This window comes from Danio rerio, chromosome 11 (genome assembly GCF_052040795.2).
Source record: "Danio rerio strain M-AB ecotype USA chromosome 11, GRCz13ab, whole genome shotgun sequence".
NCBI lineage: Eukaryota > Metazoa > Chordata > Actinopteri > Cypriniformes > Danionidae > Danio > Danio rerio.
In genome coordinates this window covers 24,608,983-24,630,803 of record NC_141031.1, presented here as the reverse complement: position 1 = coordinate 24,630,803, position 21,821 = coordinate 24,608,983, and the positions used below count along the sequence as shown (strand labels likewise).

Here is a 21,821-nt window from a genome sequence, read left to right as displayed (position 1 = left end):
GTCTTATATGATTTGTAGTCTGCACATACTGTATGACCGCTCTGTGCTACAGAGAAGACTTTGTGAGTGTGTAAGTTTTGGTGTTTCACGTGACATTAAGGTGATACAAGACTTCATTCTCAATAGAAAGCACATTTTCTGTGTCTCAATCATTTACCCTCTATATAGTGCACTATGTGCCATTCACAAGTTGTTTAAGGAACCCTAGTTGCCTGTATGCTGAGTAAGTGCAAATGCATTGTGCTTGAGTGTAAATGTAAACATTCATTTTCCTTCGGCTTAGTCCCTTATTTATCAATGGTCCCTCCAGTGGAAGGAACTGCCAACTATCTCAGCATATGTTTTACGCGGCGTCGGATATCCTTCCAGCTGCAACCAATTACTAGGAAACACACATACACTATGGGCAATATAGTTTACCCAATTCACCTACAGTATGTCTTTGGACCTTCCTGCCGCCTGTAAATGTAAACAATGATCTAATATTTTTAGGTTTTCTTCCTCTCATTGCTACAAATAATAATTATCGAAGTGGTCTGTCACCACTTTATTTGGTTCCCGGTTATTACAGGGTTTCTGCAGGTCTTAAAAAGTCTTAAACTAAGGTCTTAAATCAGAACAGCAAGTCTTACATTCATATGATCATAGCATTCATTGTATCAATGCAGAATTACTTCCTCATTCTCATGTTTCATTTTAAAGTGAAGCACAAGCGTAATTTCTGCAGTAAGGATAACCGTCATCATCATTGGTGCCTTCAGTGGCCTCTCTGCTTGGTCTATTGGCCCGTTTCCACTGAGTGATTCGGTACGATACAGTTCGGTAGGATTTTATGTTTCCTCTGTCAAAAGGTACCAAAAATTAGGTACACAGTTTGGGTACTCTTTCTAAAGGGTACCAAGCAAGACCATAGAGTACCAAAAGTTGGAGCTAGACGCACAGCTGAACGCTATTGGCTTACAGAGAAGCGTCAATAGCGCGTAAACACAGGGCAGGAGAACGAAAACAAACAGAGCTCTATTTTTAAACACACAGCCGAGACATTACATCTTAATACTATATACATATAATAAGCCATGGTTAACCTGAGCTCAAACAAACCTTGTCGTTGTCTTAATAAACAACCACAAAGCCAAGAAGAGTAGAATCTACTCTGTGCACCGTAGTTGTTAACAAAGCTGTCTAAAACCGCAAGCATTGGTACCCTTTTGGCAGTGGAAACGCAAGCCTGATAAAGGTGACCCGCACCGTATCGTACCACTCAAGTGATCTACTGAATCATCATGTGACATCTTAAATTAAGATAGCTTCCAGTTCTTACACCGTTAGCTCGCCATTGACAATGGTCAACGTGACTGAAACATTTACCTTTTTTTCAATTAATTGCATGTCTCTTCATTTCACTTGTGTCTTTTTCATTTTTGAGAGTGCGTCGACTTTATTTTATTCTCTGGGATTTTTTGGCCTTCTCACTCTTTGCTTGCTGCTTTGCCTTTAGTGTTTACTATGCTTGAGAATGAGCTGTTTTGCTGCTTCATTCAGGAGGTCATTGAGGGATGTGATTATACCTTATAATTACAGACTTCACTGTTTTTATATGGGAGGCACTGTGCATTTAATACAATGACAGCTGCATCTTATAAGACACTATAGATTTCAAATACTACAGGGCATTTGATTGGACAGAAAATCTGATGAGGAACTGATGTGCTCAGTGATGTCATTGATTCTTGTTGGCTTAAATAATGTCATCATTGAGTCATCATTTACTCACAGTTCACTTGTTCAAAACTTTAAGTAACTTTCTTTAACACCAAAGTAGAATTTTTGTAAAATGCTGGTAGCCTATTGACTTCCATAGTATTTGTTTTTTCCTACTAAGGAAGTCGATGAATGCCAGTATGCAGCCTTTTTCAAAATATTTATTTTGTGTTCAACAAAAGAAACTCAAAAGTTTAAAACAACCAAGGAAGAATACATGATAATGATAAACAATAATTGTCATTCTTTACATTTTTGAGATTCAGGAAGACTTTAGCCTCTTACCTCGCTTCAATGCTGCCTCTGTTTCATGCTAACATTTCGAGACCAGAGTGCCTCTGACCACCAGGTTAAAACCGTCATCTACCTATCTATAGACCTGTGTGGTTGAGACTTGACCAGGGATAGAATCCACCACCCACAGCCAGCTAGAACCATATTTATAGACTTGAAAGAAAGAGAAAAACAGGAAGAGAGCGAGAGAGAGAGAGAGAGAGAAGGTGAAATGCATAGTGAGCAGGAGATGTAACTGAGAAGGTCTTATCACACATTGCACTGTTGCCTCAAACAGACATTCCTCTTCAACGACTTTGGCAGCCCTTTAAGAGCCTATTAAACCGCAGTGTTTTCTGTTGCCCGAGCCTTGCAGAGCTTTCCTGGGCAACAGAAAAGAGGTTAGAGGCGATGCCTGTCCAAACAGCAGTTTTTATCACACAGCTTCACACAGCTAATTACAAAATAAACCCAAAATATGAGGGTTATGCAGAACAAATGCTATGATGACGGCAATGTGGATGATGGGATTTAGGTATGTATAATAAAAAAAAAAAAAAACAGCATGAAACAACCAATATATCAGTTTTTTTTGCTCAAGTATCCTTATTTCATGAACAGAATAATTTAAAGTATACTAAAGTACCATTTTCTAACTGGTTATGAGCTTCCATGCTAATCTATTCTGCATTTGCTGCTTCTAGGTTTCATAAACAAAAAACAAATAGATAATAAAATGTGAGTTATTTGATGAAAAAAAAATTATTCAACATCACCAAACAGGACGCAGACAGATTTCTTTTCTCCTGTTTTTTTATTCCATTGTTGTACACATGTCCAGTTAAAATATATTTAGTTTACCACCAGTTTATTGCAAGCTAGGATAGAAACATCCTTAAATGTAAACAGTTGAAATGAAAGCATTGCTTTTCACCATCTTTCTGAGAGATGAATATGTATGGGTAATATGTGATTTAGATTTTCGGCCTGGTTCAGACTACACTTGTACAATATTCACTCATAAGACATTTCTACTTCTAAATTGATGTTGTAGTCAGACTACGCATCACTTCCTAACCAGTCATTGCATGTTGTCATTAGGAAGCATGTACGGGAAATAAGCATAAACAAACAATGGCTAACAAAGTGGCGAGTTTCATACTGGCTGTCTTTTCTGTCAGGAAAAAAAGAAAAAAGCCAGACAATTTACGTTATGACAATATCGTCTCTCTTGTTTCACCAAATCTAAAAGCTCCATACAGTACTTAAGAGCTCCTATTGGTCAGCGTCAAAAAATAAATAAAATAATGCTGCTGTGAAGCATCCAAGACATGGGGTTGATTGCCATCCACTATGGCACAGTCATAGGGGTCAGAACCATGCTTAAACAACCTAATTTAAGTTGGCAGATTCTGGATCTTTTAATCTTAATAACTGATATTTGGCTAATTTGGTTCTTCAAACAAATTTGAGAATCAGATTAAAATATCTGCATGAATTGATCTGATATTTGCTTTGTGTGCTTGTGTTTGCTGTGAAGGACAGATCTATTGATCCTCACAATCATGATTGGCAAAGCAGCGATTGGCTGATGGTAAGACTAAAATAATGGATCTAATTAATTCTCAATTATCAGCCATATTAGCAAAATTTGAAATTGTAACTTTTCACATTTGTTGTGCTGGAATTAACCTAGCGTGTGTTAAAAGTATAGCATTTAGCAATTTATTTAACTCTTTACAATGGATTTTCAATGACAATATTCAAGCATTCAAATGTCATAACCCATAAAAAGACATTTTGCATTCATAAAGCATTTTGATCACTCGCACTCGCATATTAGCAGTCAATATTGCATGTACATGACCTACATAAATTATTTAATTATTCCTTCACAAAAAAAATAGACTATCAATGAGAATATTGGCCATGTCTATTAATAAACTATTCGAAACTGTACTAAGCTGAGGCGATAGCTTTTCAAAGTACACATTTGTATATAAGGCTGCATTTACACCACAGATCTTGATGGTCAATTCCAATTTTGTGACTGTATCCAATATTTTTGCTGACTTGCTTACATCATCTTTTTAAAAATGACTCGTAACTGATTGTCTGCATTTACACTGCACATGGCAAAGACTCAATGACCAGAAAAAAAAAAGCGGGCGCTGACTGACAGCTGATAATAAAAGAGCGCACTTTTCTTCATTCCTGTATTTAATGTGTTCACAGGGTTTATTTTGTTTATTTATTTATTTTTGACATGTAGTTTTGCTACAGTTTATGACAGAAAGTTCTCATTTGGCCATCTTCTTTTAATGTAGGCCTTTTTAAAACAGTATGCATCTTAATGTAATGTCCATGGCACGATTTATACTTATGCCACAGTTTTATATTAGTTTATATTGGTTACGTGGCGGATGTTGCGCTCACTCTCTCTTATTAACATGCTTAAATAATTGTGCTATATGTCAATATAAAAGCTTTTTTTGCCCTAATATATGAGATTTAAGGTTTGGGACTGCTGAAGTCGGTTATGAAATTACAGCATCAGAGTTGATGTCATTCACAATGATTTTTAATGATGACTTTTGTTGTCATGTTATGTTGGGGAAAATCTGATCTACCTGCTTACACAGCAGACATAATGGCACAGATCCGATTCATATCGGATAGACTTTCAAATATGAACTAGGCCTGAATCTAACTTGAGTAAATCAGAATCCATGTCATTTTTTCCTGCTTACACGTATGTACACGAGCCATATCTATGCCACATGGGAGGAAAAAAAAAATAGAATTGAGTCACTTAAACCATGCAGCCTAAAAGGTCCATATTAGTATTTTAAAAGTAGAGAATAAAGTGTGCATATTAGTCAACAGTACACTTGTATTTAAAAAAAAAAAAATATATATATATATATATATATAAATATATATATATATATATATATATATATATATATATATATATATATATATATATATATATATATATATATATATATATATAATATTTTAAAAAATCTTCCACTGCTACATCAAGTATCACCAGCTTGAAATGACAATCTAATGCTGTTGATATAAAATAAGCAGCTCCCAAGCAGGTTTGAATTCAATTTTTGAATTCAGGTTTGCATCAATAATCAAATGCAGCTAACAGAGTAATTAGCATAAGAACTGACCCCAGAGACAAGATCAAATATGTGCTTATTGTTGTTTATGCTTTAGCAAGAATTCACCAACATCAAATGGGTTGTGGATTAAAATATCATCATGTAGTCTGAACCTGGCTGTAAAGAAACCTGACTTTTTTTTTTGCAAAGGATAAAATAATACTGCTAATGCTAGGCATTTACTACATAAACAATAGGTAGATAGATAATCAAACATTTAGATTCACACACACACACACTTCTTTAAATGGAAAGTTTTGGAATTACAAGGCAGACATTTCACATTGGGGAAAAAATATGGGAGCAATTCACAACCGTTTACAGTATGATTCCAGTACGAGTAAGACTGCTTAATGAAGTGAAAAACGACAGAAAAATAAGAATACGAACATCACAAGAGCAAATGTGGAGACGGACAGGATTCTCTTCACGTTTATATACAATCTAAAATACAACTGTAGCATGGCACCATATATTAAATACACACGTCGTTCTCCCGCTCGCATACATCTATGAGTTTCACACTCACAGTTTATGGCTTTTGTAATCCTCAAAGGACTACACCAGTGTACTACAGTAAGTGTGCGTACTGAGAGGTGATATTTGGGATTAACATTACAAAATAGTGTTGACTGTGTATGTGATCTTTGGATTAGTCTTCCTTGAGAGGCTTTTTAATGATACTGCATTGTTCAAGCTCTTTTCCGGCGTGCATTATTGTGGAATTTTTAAACCACTGGGTGCCTGTCGATTGTGCTTTTATCAAAAGCTTGGCGCTTAGATGATTTTAGTTTTTCCTCAGTCGATGTGTTTGTATTCAGCGTCACGCCAATGTAGACTCAACAAAGCACATTAAAGCAGAAACTATTCCAGAAGAAATTCATATGCATGTATACGACTATTTCAGAATAACACCACTAGTGTTGGACCACTAACCTCATAAGAAAGCTACCTGACTGTAACTCACAGCTAGGTTTGCGTCTGTCATTGTCTGCTCGTTTCTCCTCAGGTCTCAGATCAGTCTCAGGAGGAGAAACAAAGGCCGCAGCACTCCATGCAGATCTCCAGACAGTCTGCAGACTCGCAGCAGGCGTCGATGATTCCGCAGTCCATGTCACAGGGCAGGTCACAGTCGCCGCATTCCTCTGAAGCACAGCAGCAGCAGAAGCAGGAGTCGTCTGATGCGCAGGAGCCACACGTGGCGCAGTCCAGCACGATGTTGCACAGTGTGAGGAACTCGCAGAACAGGCAGGCCAGGATGCAGTGGACACAGCAATCTGGACACAGCACGGAAAGTTAGTCCCCACAACAGTCTCACTTATTTTACAGTATGTGTACATACATGCACTTACGATGTATTTGACTGGGTACTGGGTAATATAACATTGGTTAAGGTTAAGTTCAGGGTTAGTACCTTGTTGTAGCAATAAGTGCATAGTATGTACATGTAAAATAAATGCTACCAAAATCCCACTGGCTAGTAGGGCTGGATAGTGACAGTAATTATGTTCATATATGCTCACTGGTCACTTTATTAGGTACACCTGTCCAACTGCTAGTTAACGCAAATTTCTATTTAGCCAATCACAGGGCAGCAACTCGGTGCATTTAAGCATGTAGACATGGTCAAGACAATCTGCTGCAGTTCAAAGCGAGCAACAGAATGGGGCAGAAAAGTGACTTTGTACGTTGCATGGTTGTTAGTGCTAGATGGGCTGAGCTGAGTATTTCAGAAACTGCTAATCTACTGGGATTTTTATGCACAACCATCTCTAGAGTTTACAGAGTATGGTCTGAAATAGAAAAAAAATATCCAGTAAGTTCTGTGGGCGCAAAGGTCTCATTGATGTCAGAGGTCAAGGGAAGAATGCCCCTGATAGAAAGGCAAAAGTAATTCACATTAGGGTTGCATGATAACAGAAGAAATGATAATAAAAATAATTTTGCTCAAAATGTAAATCACAATTAATAATGACTATTGTTCCTTAGTGTGTGTGTGTGTGTGTGTGTGTGTGTTTGTGTGTGTATCTATACAGTTGAAGACAGAATTATTAGCCCCCCTGAACTATTAGTCCCCCTGGTAATTTCTGTTTCCAATTTCTGTTTAACAGAGAGAAGATTTTTCAACACATTTCTAAACATAATAGTTTTAATAACTAATTTCTAATAACTGATTTATTTGATCTTTGCCATGATGATAGTAAATAATATTTGACTAGATATTTTTAAAAACACTTCTATACAGCTTAAAGTGACATAGGCTTAACTAGGTTAATTAGGATTATCAGGCAAGTTATTGTATAACGATGGTTTGTTCTGTGGACTATTGAAATAAAATAGAGCTTAAAGGGGCTAATAATTTTGTCCCTAAAATGGTGTTTAAAAAATTAAAAACTGCTTTTATTCTCGCCGAAATAAAACAAATAAGACTCTCTCTGGATATATATTTATATACACTGTAAATTCTAACATGTTCAGTTTACTTAAAAAAAGTTTGGAAACCGATTGCCTTATTTTTGCAATATAAACTTACAAGGAAATCTTAAGTTAAGTTAAATTATTGCTTTGAAGTAAGAAAACTAAAACTTATAAAGTAAACTAACTGTTAAAAATTAAGTAAGTTTAATAGAAAATTCTAGTTAACATACTTGTCATTATTTAGTAATCTTACTTAGGGTTTTATAGTAAGATTACTTTAATAACTCTATTTAACTAATACTGTTCTACCATGTTCAGTTAACATCTTAAATGCTAGTAGTCTCAACATTGTTTTAATCCACCATTTTAAGTAATGTCAACTAAAGAAACTACGTGCAATCGGTTTCCACATTTTCTTCAATTAAACTGAACATAAAATATGTAGTTCAACTTACAAGTAATGACATTATACAGGTCTTAAATGTAAACATTTTATTTGACAAAAATAGCAGAATTTCACAATACACTTGTGATATTTTAGTATCACAATACACTTGTACACAATACAGTTTTGTAAAAACCTGTTGTAAAGTGCTGTAATATACTGTAAACAGCAATACAGACAAAAAATATAATAAAACATGTTCAACCCTAAAACACAAGTTTTCGAAAAGGTTTGAAAATCTATCAAAAAAAAACTTTAAATACTTGACACTTGGAAAAAAGATACTTGAATTAGTGTAATTAAACATGCCATTGCACCAGCACCTTAAACATGGCAGCATATAGACACTCACAGAGGAACAGATATTAAGCTTTAAAGCTAATTTGTTAGACTGTGTAGTTTAGATTTTCCTACAGAAAATATCACATTAGTGTGGTCAAAAGTATTGAGTTTGGTATCAATCAATACTGAAATATTAAAAATATCCATTTTCCACCAGCATTTGAGTGCTACTGAGCTCGTTCTTAAACACCATTGATTGGCCACTGTGTTCACAGGCTCAACAGAAATGACTGTGATTGGCTGTGACTGTCATAGGTTTACCATTTTTCACTGAGTCCAAACAAAGTTACACAGACACTGAAGTGTTTCAAAGCCATGTCGATAGCTGATTTGTTTAGAAGCTAACATATAAGCTATCTGGTGATGAATTGACTGATCGACAGTGCTTTGAAGTTATCCATTGTCTTTGTATCTTTGCACCTGGTGAACAGTGGTGAAGTGTGGTTAAAATAATGACCTTCAAAGCCAATCAGTCATTTCTACTGAGCATGTGAACACAATGGCCAATCAGTTCTTGCAATGTTAGTGGGAAATGGATGGACTTTTTTTATTTTTATTTCAGTACCGATTGGTACCAAACTCAATACTTTTGACAACCCTATAAATCACAATACACTTTTTTGGTAAAAAAAAAAAAAAAGTGTTTTAAACACCAAAATGCTGCAGTCCTAAATGTAACACTGCAAACAGCAACATGTTAAAAGTAACACTTTGTAATTAAACATGCCATTATACCTGAACCTTTAAACATAAAGCACAGCAGTATATAGGCACTCGCCGAATAAAACACATTACGCTTCCCTCCCAGCAAAAGCAACACACGTTGAACAAATTCAAATGCATTGCTCAAAGTCTTTGGGTAGTCCAAATTCAGTGTGTAAATCAAAGCAAAAAAAGAAACATACTGCATGTGGCAAAGTCCATAACCACTTTTCCTTCCAGTATAAAGGCCCACATTGCATCCATAATGAGGTTCTTTAGACATCTTCACACACGACAGTCAGCAGGCCAACATCTTCTGCACTGAAGTCCGACTCTACAATTACATCCTATGAATAGAGAAAGAAAAATAAGTAAAGTTTGATATTCTAAATGGCACTAATAAAGCCTGTAGTGGCCAGGAGACTAAAAGCAGAGGTGAAAAAAATACAATTCCTTGTGCTTAATTTAGTAACACTTTAGTAGGAACCAATTACCCTATTAACTAGTTGCTTATTAGCATGACTATTTGTGTTTATAGTACATTTTACATTCAAATGCTTCTTATAAGAAGGCCTTGCTATGGTGCTCCTTCTTCAATGTAGACCAACACGATGGATTTGCCTGTACTGCTTCTACTAGGCTTGTCATGATAGTGGAATTTATTACCAATCCATATAGTAATTTTAAAAACATCCATTTCCTGCTAACATTTGAGCATTGTTGAGTGTCATTTCTGTTAAGCATGTGAACAGAATGGCAAAACAGTGCTGTTTAAAAATGTGCTCAAAAGTGTTTAAAATGTTAGCAGGAAATTTGCTGCTTAAAATTGCAGCAGAGATTGGTACCAAATTCCAGTTTCTTGAACATGATACTATTCTAAAGGAACAATAATTTTTTTTAATTAAAGAAACACTGTAATGTAATAAAACAAACTGCAGTAAAAGTACTTTTAAAACATTTTCAAGAAATTAAATGCAAATGTGTGAGAGACCAATTGGTGCTACATAATCAATATAAATATTTTGTAGGGAAAACTTAATAAATTGGGAACCGATTCATGAATGCATTTGGTTTTGCTAGATTAAAGCAGTGAGTCAAGTTTGCATTATTTAGCACACTTTTTAAAAATGTATTAATAACTATTTTTAATAAGAAAATTGATGTTTTAGTATGGCTTTTAGAACAAGGGTGCAGCCATCTACAATCCCACAGCAGGTGACTTCACAGGGTTGGTTATAATACGGAGCATCTTTGACTTTGTGGCTTTTAACACTATCTTTTTACATCTTAATCCAGCAGGTTCTTTCAACTGAAATTATATTTCTCTCAACATATTACATAGGTATTACACTTATTAAGATTTTTTTTCAAGCTAATCTTCCTCCTTTTCAAAACAAGTGTGTTTAAAAATTAAAGAAATGCATTCATTACTTCACTGGCCTATGAAGCTAACTGACCCTGTGACGGCACAAGCTGCTGTATTTGCAACATAGCAATGCTCTTGCTCCAAAGGCCATAATATAACATCCCTCTTACTTTCAAATACTTACATTAAATGCATTTGTTTTATTTTTATAAAATTGAAAATTTTTATTAATAAGTGAAGTAAACTGGAATGACTGCTTCATTTCCAGTCTAAGAAAGCAGAAAAAATAATACTACTTACAAAACACATCCTGAAAATTTCTTTAGACTCATCCCTCTAAAGGACTGAAAGACCCCGGAGAACTGCTGCCAGATGACCTTGAAAAAGTAAAGACAGGTAGACATGCATTATAGCCCAATGAAAACATCAAATGCAATTTATTGCAATCAAATGCAAATTATGATTCAAAGATGATGTCACAAAAATACCTTTGAATTAACATGTTGAAAATTTCTTCTAGTTTTCTTCTGCAATTTTCTCCTGTTTTTTTTTTTTATTTCAATCAAACGAGCAGTGTGTGTCCAATGCAGCGTAGAACTTGGATCTCACATTTCTTCCTGATATTCGATTGAATTCTGCAAAGATCCAATCAAAACATTATTAGTCATTAATAACATTCAAAAACACAAATTCACAAAATCACACAAAGTTTTGAAAAGAAAACAAACCTTCTGCAGCACTTGCATCAGCTGGTGTTTCCTCTATGACTGACTTCTGGATGTCACTGTTGTGCACAAAAACGTAAAGTGTTATTGACATGGCTAAGCGAAATTCTAAAACAAAAAACAGAAATCAGAAACACATGCAATGATACAATGCAATGCCATTTAGCAACAGATGTTACACTTTAACATGACATAGTTAAATGTTCTTGAATAATAAAAGCTGCCAAATACTCCCGGCGCCTGTCATCAAAAGCATGAGCTATACTTGTCACCAAACAGTAATAAACACAACCCCCGATTAAATATAATCATGGCATTGTTGCTGGTGTGCCTTACTTTTATGCGCATTAAAAGTGGAATAAATATTTGTCTCAATTGATGTCTTTAAAAGGACACTGAACTTTCTGACTAGGGTTGCACGGTTTACCGGTACTATGGTAGTATCGTGATACTATGGCTCCAAGATACTGGCGGTGCCACTGTAGTTTGTAAACGGTAGTATTGTCATTAACAGTCTGCCTACAATACATAATGCTGCATGTGAAAAAGTCACTAAAATACTTACACGATTCAGCAACAATAGATCATTGTATTTTAATAGTCTATGGAGCCTTCTAAGGTTGTAAAACTGTAGAATTTGCGCCTTTTATAGTAGCCTATTGCATATTTTGTGATGGTTCATTTTGAATCGGAATTCGTTTATTTCTGTTCCTGTCAATATGATATAATAGCTACAACAACCTGACAATCTATTAAAAAGAATGACTCATAAAGTGAAATTTTGAATTACTTTGGATTCTTATCCGATAATAAGTGTGAAAAAAGTATGATAGATGAAAAACCCAAAATAGCAACAGGAAACATTTTTTGACCACTTCATATAGCCTAGGTTTGTTGGAAAAATGCTCTTTTCTTTATGTATCTTTATTTTAATGTATTTTTTTGCTGGAATGAATACATTTTAGGTGAAGAGATGTGCAAATACTTTTTTCAACAATAAGGGAATTATTTAAATTCAAGTAGGCCTATAATAACATATACAATATATTATTTCTGACATTTTTCTTTATTTCATGGATTTAAGTTATGAATTACAGTGTTGCAATACTACTTGGTATCACCATACTTCAGCTGGTATAGTATTGTAACATAAATTAATGGTATCACAACACAACAACCCTATTTCTAACTAGTCCTCAGATGATTATTCAAATGGACAAAATATTCTGACTATTCTTGATCATGCAGTTCTTTGCTGAGAATTTTGTTAAATGTACTTTTAACGCATTAAACGATTTAAAATTACCCTGACACTCAGTATGGAGACAAGGTAACGTTAATAGAACAATTCATGAATATGTTCTATGGCTTGTGCGGTATTGTTCAAAAAGTTTTCTTTGATGTGTAAGTGCAAAACTTACATTTCCACTGCATATCAGCTCACAAACTGGTAGTCTGAAATAAAAAATAAATAAAGGGTATAATGATATTACAAACCAAATATGCCACTCACAATACTCTAATGGTGTGCTACATTTTAAACAACCTTGTAATTGTTCAAATTTATTTGCCCTAAATTGTTAAAAATTAGTGAAACCTTCTTTAAAAATGCAAACTAACAGGTTTGGCAAAGCCTGTTTCTTTACAGAAAGTTTGCTTATAACAAAGGCTTGTTGATGCCTTTGTGTGATATTGAGCAAACAAAGGGATGTTTCTGTGCTTGGTTGTACGAGTTATACCACTTCATCATTAACGGTATCCATCACACATATTCAGTCGCGTCTGGTCAGATTTATTTGTCATTACAGCAATAAAAAACACTCAATAACGTAACGGCAACACTGGAATAAACCTTCAAAACGGCATAAAGAAAAGACAAATAGCATATAAAACAAATAAATGAGTTAATTAAATATCTCTCGCATTTTCATAAGTTTAACTTTAAGTTTCATAGGGATTGTTAGCATAAGCACACTTTAGCATCATGTGTAAATATGTATCTGCCTCATACAGTGACACGAATCGTAATCGCATCGAAATCCTAAATTACCTACGACACTCACGGGTCCATTTTGAGCTGAAACTGCTTTATAATGTTCTAAAAGCCTCGGCGGGTTAAAACTGCTGCTGCCCCGGCGATCATGGAGAAAAAAAACGACTGGTCTGGTCATGAGCCGCTCACTGACGCCGGACCGAATCACAGCTGATCTCCTCACCTGCTTCCTGCAGGTGATCTCATAAAAGTAAATCTTAAAAAAAAACACGCATATTTTCGTCACAACAAGCGCCACTAAAGTTCAGCGATAACTAACGTTACTGTATTTGTAATGCGGATAAATAGGTTTCGTTTTCTTTTTTAAAAATGTAGACCTACAGCTATGTGTTAACTTTACATCTATTTGAACAGATCATTGCGCGCGCTCTTGCTCTCTCAGTGCATCATTTAAAATGGCGCGGCCCGCCCTTTTAGAGCATAACGCCCACTTTACAAATTACTACTAACTTTACAAATTATTAATAGTTATTAAAAAGGACTAAGCAGCTAAAAATAGCTTATCTAGTAAAGTAGACAGTATTGCAAATAACGTGCAGTGGTCAAAACGTTTAGTCACAACATCATGGGCTATTAATTAACGTTAGTTCACAAAACAGCAAACAATTTCACAAAGTGCAGGAAATAAACAGATTACTGATACTATACAAATAAAATCAAAGTAGTAATTAAAACGAAAAGTTTACCTTGATTTACAGCAGTACATCTTCTCAATATGAAATCCTGTCCTTCAATGGCGGTGCTGGGTGGCGTTGGTTGTGACTCGGGATGGGGGATGGGAAATCACCACCCAGTACGCATGCGTAACAGCATGGCTTAGCCCTTATAAGCAATTTTACTCAAATTACATTAGTTATGGGAACTTTATACCTTACTATGTCAGCAACACTAATGCATTTCTAGTAAACTCAACAATTAGCTTAAAATTAAGTAAACACACTAGAATTTTGATAGTAAGGAATACTATTCGCATTTACAGTGTATATATATATATATATATATATATATATATATATATATATATATATATATTTATATATATATATATATATATATATATATATATATATATATATATATATATATATATATATATATATTTATATATATATATATATATATATATATATATATATATATATAAGCGCTGTCAAAATTAGTGCATTAACGCATGCGATTAATTTTAAATAATTAACGCGTTAAAAAAAATTAACGCAATTAACGCAGTTGCAGGTTTTTTTTTTACTTCCTGTTGTGGTGGATGTGTGTTCAACATGCAATAAATGTGGATAAGACCAAGGAAGCACTTTTTGAAGGCAAGTTCCAGTATAAAACAATTAGTTGCATCACAGGTTATCCAGAGTTTCATGCAATTTCATGCAACTTCAGGTGTTTCATTTTTAACTTTCGACTTCTGTTGTAAGTTGATACCGCATGGCGAACAGAAAGAAAATCCTTCACATTTCGTGACTCGGTGTTCCTTTAAGGTAAGGTTCCTTTTAAGGCTACACGGTAGAATTTTAATCAGAGTATAATCTTCATATTAAAATCGGAGTATTGGTGTCTTATGTAAATGTACTCAGAACGTCTCTGGTGAAGTCGCGAGCTGTCAAAGACAGGGCATTACTCTGCCTTTCAGCATGCGCCCTCCAAGTTTAGCGTGTTTTCTCATTAAACGCAACGCAAGCGTATGCTTCGCAAATTTGATGAACGTGATCATGCGTGTTGAATCTGAGGGGAGTCGCTCCAGTATGGAAGGCCGTTGGGGCCAAAACGTCTGCAGCGCGTTGTGTGTGTGTGTCTGTGTATGTGTGTGTGTCTGTGTCAGGCCCGTTGAGGGATGTCAGGGGTGGAGTGAGCGACGTATCGTATCGCGACGGGTGTGTAATGTATTTAACGACCGGTTTGCAAGAAATTATCATTCATTTGCGGGCATTTGGGAGTCTCTGTGAACTTGCGGGATACCCCTAGTCTTAGCAACTGGATGAATGTAAAGGAGGATTAAGCAAAATTGTTTCTACTCTATAATTAATGTTCTCAACTCACAGCAATAAAACTTTACAATGAGTGCAACAGTTTGTATTCTATAGTTTATTATTATAATTTTTCATTTTCCATATCTGCAATTCCTGTATTTTGGCATTTTTTTGCAGTCCACTTAGAATCCAACATGGAAATCAATATTTTCTTTATTGGCATTGATTGTTTTGAAATTTAAATGTCATTAACATGCCTGTGTTTTAATTTCTGTAAAAAATATGGCTGTCAAGCCAGGATCTTGATGGTTTATTGTGGGTATATTGTTTACATGAAGAAATCTGTGTTACAAGTTAAACAAAAGTTCTATTAAACAATTATATTTTGAATTTATATTAAATATTTTTTGTCTTGCGTTTACATTAATTTTACATTTAAATAGCCAAAATTACAAGTTTCAGTATTTTAAATGCGATTAATCACGATTAATTTTTTTAAAAAGGTGCGATTAATTAGTTAATTTTTTTAATTGATTGACAGCACTAATATATATATATATATATATATATATATATATATATATATATATATATATATATATATATATATGTGTGTGTGTGTGTGTGTGTGTTTATGTGTGCGTTTGCGTGTGTGTGTGTGTGTGTACATATACAAAACTGCTGAGCGCTGCGTTTGGCGTTTTTGAGTGTGAATATGCATTCTTCTCTAAGCTTGAAAACACTATATTAAAAATCCAGCATTTTACATGATTTCCAGCAACCGTACGAACCCTGCCATTGTGTCAAGGCCACAGCCTACCCGAATATTGTTGCTGGCCATGTCCATCTTCTGATGGCTATTTCCAGCAGAAAAACGCGCCATGTCATAAAGCGCAAATCATCTTAGACTTGTTTCTTGAAAAGGACAATGACTTCACTGTACTCAAATGGCCTCCACATTCAACAGATCTCAATCCAACGGTGCGCCTTTGAGATGTGGTGGAATGAGAGATTCGCATCATGGATGTCCAGCCAACAAATCTGCAGCAACTGCGTGATGCTATCAAGTCAATATGGACCAAAATCTCTGAGGACTATTTCCAATATCTTGTTGAATCTATTCCACAAGGATGAAGGCAGTTCTGAAGGCAAAAGTGGGTCCAACCTGGTACTATTAACGTGTACCTAATAAAGTGGCTGGTTGTGATTTGATTCAGTTCTGATCTGGACTCAATGGGCTTTTCATTTATTGCAAAGAACATAGGTGTCATTTGTTCAATTTATGTTCATTGACATCTTTTTGCAGTTTTAGGGATTAATTCTTAACTATAACCAACCAATAATGATGGTCAGTTTACTACTGCACTGATGTGGTTTAATGTAAACTGAGGTTGTAATGTAGCATGTCACAATGAAAATAGCAAAAGACATAGTCGTTGTTTGCTTTTCACAATAACATTGCAGAATTTGAAAGCTGAGACTTTCATGTCAAAAGTATGCCACAAAGCTTGTTGCAATGCATTAAATGTTAAGTTTGCACTTTGCAAGTTTTTTTGATGTTTTGTTCACACGCATAATTGAAAACAGCAATTTCCATTAATGAATTAAAAGCTAGCCCTACTTCAAGGCTCATCTTTGTCAATCAAACTTTCTGCAATTAAAAGGAACTGAAAAAGCAGTCATTGTTAATGTGCAGTAAGGTCTGTCTCACCATCCTGGGCCTCTGTGGGGATCTTGGAGCTGTTGGATTTGGAGCTTCCTTTGCTCCTCTGACTGTTGATGGATGGGTTCAACTGTAACTTCTTAGGGTTTTTATGGGCTGTGGATGAAGATGAGGATGATGAAGAGGCAGCTCGTGAGAAGGTGCCGTTTCTCACCCCATTGCTGTGTGGCTTGCTGTCTCTCCTCAGCAGCGCGGCTGATTCAGTGGAGCTGGTTAGCGTGGGGTTTATGGGTGTAGAGCGTGCCTGAGGTTGATCTGAGTAAGAGAGAGAGAGAGACAGAGAGAGAGCAAGAGAAAACAAACAAAAGGTGAGCAGGGTTTTATATCAGTCTTCTGCTGCTGTGTAATTATTCTCCTGCAGCCTGAGGACGTGTAAAAGAAAAACACCAGCTGCATTTTTGTGGCCTGTAAACTTAGTTAGCATCTTATTTCTTCTAATGGAATTAGCCTTTTCCTCACGTGGACCAGTCAACTTCCAAAAAAAGGGCCTCAGGCAGATTTTTGTATAATAGCCAAGATCTTTATTTAAAGATCCCACTGTAGGGAAAGAAAGGTAGTGTGCTACTTTTTTTTAATTAGCTCTTAATCCTAAATCTGACATATTACCTTTAAGCAATGTCCTAAGACTGCCAAAAAAAACTTTCTTCTGCTCAAAAGTTTGGAGTTTTGAAAGACTCGCTAAGATTTTAAGACATTTCTTAGACTCACTAAGAGTCTAAGAGATGTTTTCTATTATCATAAATGTAAAACATACGTAACCTATTACTTTCTGCATTTGAAAATCCCAATCTAAGACTCAACAATCATTTGTATAAATGCTAAAAACCATCATTTATTTATTTCAGGATTCAGACTACCAACTCTATATTTCTCTTCATTTTTATTAATATTTCATTTTATTCTGTAATATACCGATGACGTTTCTTCTAAATACAAAATGATATTTTTTGAGACATGTTCATAGACATTTTTAGACAACAATATCAACATGTTAACCTTAGAACCGTTTGGAAATTTTTGGTATCGGAAAAAAATCTAAAATAATGAAAACAATCAAAATTTTAATTAAATTAGAATTTTATTTTTGCTATATTATACTTGCTATATCTCAATTCTGGGCTACTTGAGAGATCTTGGTGGACCTAAAAAGTGTATTTATAATAATAATAATAATAATAATAATAATAATAATAATAATAATAACAATAATAATAATAATAATTCCCAACATTTGGACACTCAACATACTTTGCACATTTTTGAAGGGAATTTCCTCATCCACCACCAGTGTGTAGCATCCACCTGGATGATGCGACGGCAGCCATATTGAGCCAGACCACACACCAACTGATTGGTGGAGAGGAGACAGAGTAATGAAGCCAGTTATGATATGGGGATGGTTAAGAGGCCACGATGGACAGAGGCCAGTAGGCAAATTTGGCCAGGATGCCGGGGTTAAACCCCTACTTTATTTCAAAAGACATTCTGGGATTTTTAATGACCACAGAGAGTCAGGACCTCGGTTTAACATCTCATCTGAAAGACGGCGCTCACTGTGCAATATAGAATCCCCATCAATATACTGGGGCACTAGGACCCACAGACTGCAGGTTGAGCGCCCCCTGCTGGCCTAACTAACACCACTTCAGGCAGCAACCTAGTTTTTTTTTATGTGGTTTCCCCATCCAGGTACTAATTGGGCGCAGCCCTGCTTGGCTTCAGTCGGGGACCATGTGAGAGTTGCAGAGAGCTAGCTGCCGAAATCACAATACTGCTTGTGAAATCTGTGAACTTAATTTATCACCCAACTCTAGCTTTGTCAAAAGGTCACCCTTTGGAGGAAATAGAGGGCAATACTGATGGAGATTTACGCCACTGTGGTTGTTTTCTGGGAAAGAGTCTTCAGCATTTAGTAGAGACAGGGATCCTGATGGGAAGAACACATGTGTTTACAGTCTCTGCTTGGTGTTGCTCTGATTTGACCACACAACTTCTAATATAAGATACACTTTCTGTGTTATTCTGATCATCCTTCTCTCTATAGTTTGTTTACTCCTAATGTTTCCTTTGATTTTTGGTTGTAAATCATTTTCGTATGACTGTTTTCCTCCCAACCAGCTTCAAAGTGGAAACAGCCAAATTCAAAGACAAGCAAACAAAGAAACAGGAATTAATAAACTGAGATCAAGAGACCGGAGTGGATTTGCATATCACTGCTTCAGAGTTGCAGGAAGAGTACACAAAAGAACAAATAAACAACACGAGATCACCGCTACGCTTCATTTCCCACTGAGAGCAAATGACAATACGACATACACAAATCAAGCAATGGAGCAGAAGATGCGAAACATTTCTGTGTGGCTTGGAAATGAAAAATAAACCAGCGTCCCCTGACTCGTCTAGGGCTCCAAACAGTAGAGATTTTAAAACAGTATGACATTAAAAAACGCAATGATCAAAAATCAAGTCAAAAATCAAGGGACTGTTTCCCCCTTTCTTTTTCAGGTAGACCTGCAGCCACTGGCTTCCATAGTATTTGCTTTTCCTACTATGAAAGTAAATGGTTACAGATTTTTTCTTTCTTAAATCAGTCCCTTTAAGATGTCAAGATACAAACAAGCAACTGACTTTACTATTTCTGTAAACCCAGGAGATTTTTCTTAAATAACCTGAAACCTGCTGTGTTTATTATAAAATTACCAGTAAAGCTTGTACAAAGGCACAGCCGTTATGGCCATGATACATACACTGGCAGTTTAAAGTTTGGCTTTAAATAAAATGTATTTAGGCTTTCCTTTTATTATAAACACAGTTTAAATGGGCTATAAATACAGATTACAAACCCTTGGACTTGTACTCCCATTTATTACAATCAGGTAAAACATTTGAATACAAAAAGTGATTACAGTAATACTTAAACACCTATTTTACCCCTTTTTAAGATTGAATTGAAGCCTTTTGTCTCCAGAATGTGTCTGTAAAGTATCCGCTTTTCATCAGATTATTTATTATACATTTCTGAACATGTCAACTGAGCACACTGCAGCTGTTATTGTTGCCTGCGCCTTTAATGCAAATGAGCTGGTTCTCCCTGCCCACCATTCCCATGTGCATATCAGACGTTGCGTCAGAAACCGCATACTTCCATACTATATAGGACGCTAAAATCAGTATGTGAGCTGAGTAGTATGTCCGAATTCATAGAATTCGAAAATCAGTATGCGAAAAGTACCCGGATGACTTGCTACTTCCGGCGAGATTCAAGAGTGTGCATCCCATGCATGCTGTGTTATCCCATGATGCCCCGCGAGCGAATTCATGAATGAGAGTAAAGCGACGCAACTGACAAAGGTAGGTCATGTGACCATGACAAAATGGTGGATGTAGTACGTCCGAATTCCATTCATACTTTTCACATTCTTTCTGTATAGAACGTACTTTTCTAACGGCCGAGTAGTACGTTTAAATTCAAATGCAGTAACTCCTGAGTAGTAGGCGGTTTCAGACACAGCCAGAGACACAGATCGCTCTCTATTGCTCTGACGCATGTGTCCATTTCCTGCTTCGTCTCATGTTAGATAAACAGCATAGTGACAGATAAAAATGAGAAATACTACAGTAAGAACTTGTGGTTATTTGATGTATTTGTTAATTAAAGCCTTTCTGAAATGATGAGTCACACACAATGTTGTTATAAAGTTCATGTGCACACACACACACACACGCACGCACACACACACACACACACACACACACATACACACACACAAACACGCACACACACGCGCACACACACGAACGCACGAACGCACGCACGCACGCACACACACACTTAACTTTGCACTGTTTTTCTATGGCAAATGTGGCAGGATATTAAATAATTAAATAATATTAAATCCTGTATCGATATTCAATATGTTAATTTACAAAATACACCTGATTTAACATCCACAAAGAGGGATTGAAGCATCTTCTTTTATAATTGTAATGGCATGTGGCTGTGGTGATGAATTACAGTGATTTTACTGTCTTTATTACAAACATGCACGGTTTTAAAAACATGTCAAACTTCTAAAAGTCCTTCTTGAGGTGCAGATGATCACAGAGAGCTAAACAGATCTTTTAACCCCAGTTGCTTTTCGCAAGTCCTGTCTTGTGAATGTTTATACGTGTTACTATAGAGACATGTTAATATTTGGGGTTTAAGTATGGATCAATCTGCGGATTAATAACTTTTTTTAAACTTGTAGGGTAATCCAAAATTTATAACAATTGCAGAGAGGTCGGCTCCCGGGTCATTCAAATCACATGTATAAAAAGCATTTTGGCTTTCCTTTAAAATATAATGATGACGGAAAAAGTTGTGGTGGGACCTAAATGCTTTCTTAGGTTATTATTTAAAGGTGTTTTCTGTCACTGTGTGTTTAGCCCACTTTAATGCATTCAGTGTAAAGCGGCACAATTAAAGATTAAAAGATTGTGATCAAAATTTAAACCTGCATAACATGAACATTTAATGATAATAATGATTAGCATATGTTTATTTATCCTTCTAAGCCCTGCATTCAAATCTGCGTTTCTGCAAGAGAGATTCGGTTTTTACACTTTTTCAGTTAGTTACAAACAATTAAATAATACAGAAGTACTGGGAGAACCGTTTATAGTTCAGATATAAACACTGATGTTTATGGTAAAGATTAAAATCACTGTTTAAGGGAACTTGACACTGGTGAAAACAATTACACTGTGTAACCAACAGATGGTGACAAACAACCATCAAAATTACGTTACTGAATAGGATTTCAGAAATGATACACCTACCATATAATCAGTGCTTAAATTGTGAATCTCGAGGTCC

General features: G+C 35.6%; 1 protein-coding gene and 2 long non-coding RNA genes across 5 annotated transcripts in view; 1 reads left to right on the top strand and 2 right to left on the bottom strand.

Moving 5' to 3' along the window:
• The window catches only part of LOC137496650 (uncharacterized), a 131,141-nt gene extending 114,270 nt beyond the window's left edge, over positions 1-16,871 (top strand). The window contains exons 7-8 of one of the 2 annotated variants that reach the window (XR_015502561.1): positions 6,223-6,508; positions 16,208-16,871. This is a non-coding gene — a long non-coding RNA (uncharacterized LOC137496650). Of the gene's footprint in view, positions 1-6,222; positions 8,272-16,207 lie in introns of those variants that run through there. The other variant, XR_015502560.1, reaches the window with a different exon arrangement.
• The window catches only part of mdfi (MyoD family inhibitor), a 62,911-nt gene continuing 46,320 nt past the window's right edge, over positions 5,231-21,821 (bottom strand). For both annotated transcript variants that reach the window (XM_087273695.1, XM_087273696.1), the window contains exons 4-5: positions 16,952-17,218; positions 5,231-6,490 (exon numbers count right to left, since the gene is read on the bottom strand). In XM_087273695.1, coding sequence (XP_087129821.1) covers positions 6,237-6,490; positions 16,952-17,218 — 521 coding nt within the window. In that variant the 3' untranslated portion in view covers positions 5,231-6,236. The remainder of the gene's footprint in view (positions 6,491-16,951; positions 17,219-21,821) is intronic.
• On the bottom strand, positions 8,109-13,999 carry LOC147841781 (uncharacterized). Its single transcript, XR_015502552.1, has 6 exons — positions 13,951-13,999; positions 12,633-12,666; positions 11,215-11,270; positions 10,975-11,121; positions 10,787-10,863; positions 8,109-9,467 (listed from the first exon to the last, which is right to left on the bottom strand). It is a non-coding gene; the product is annotated as an uncharacterized LOC147841781 (long non-coding RNA).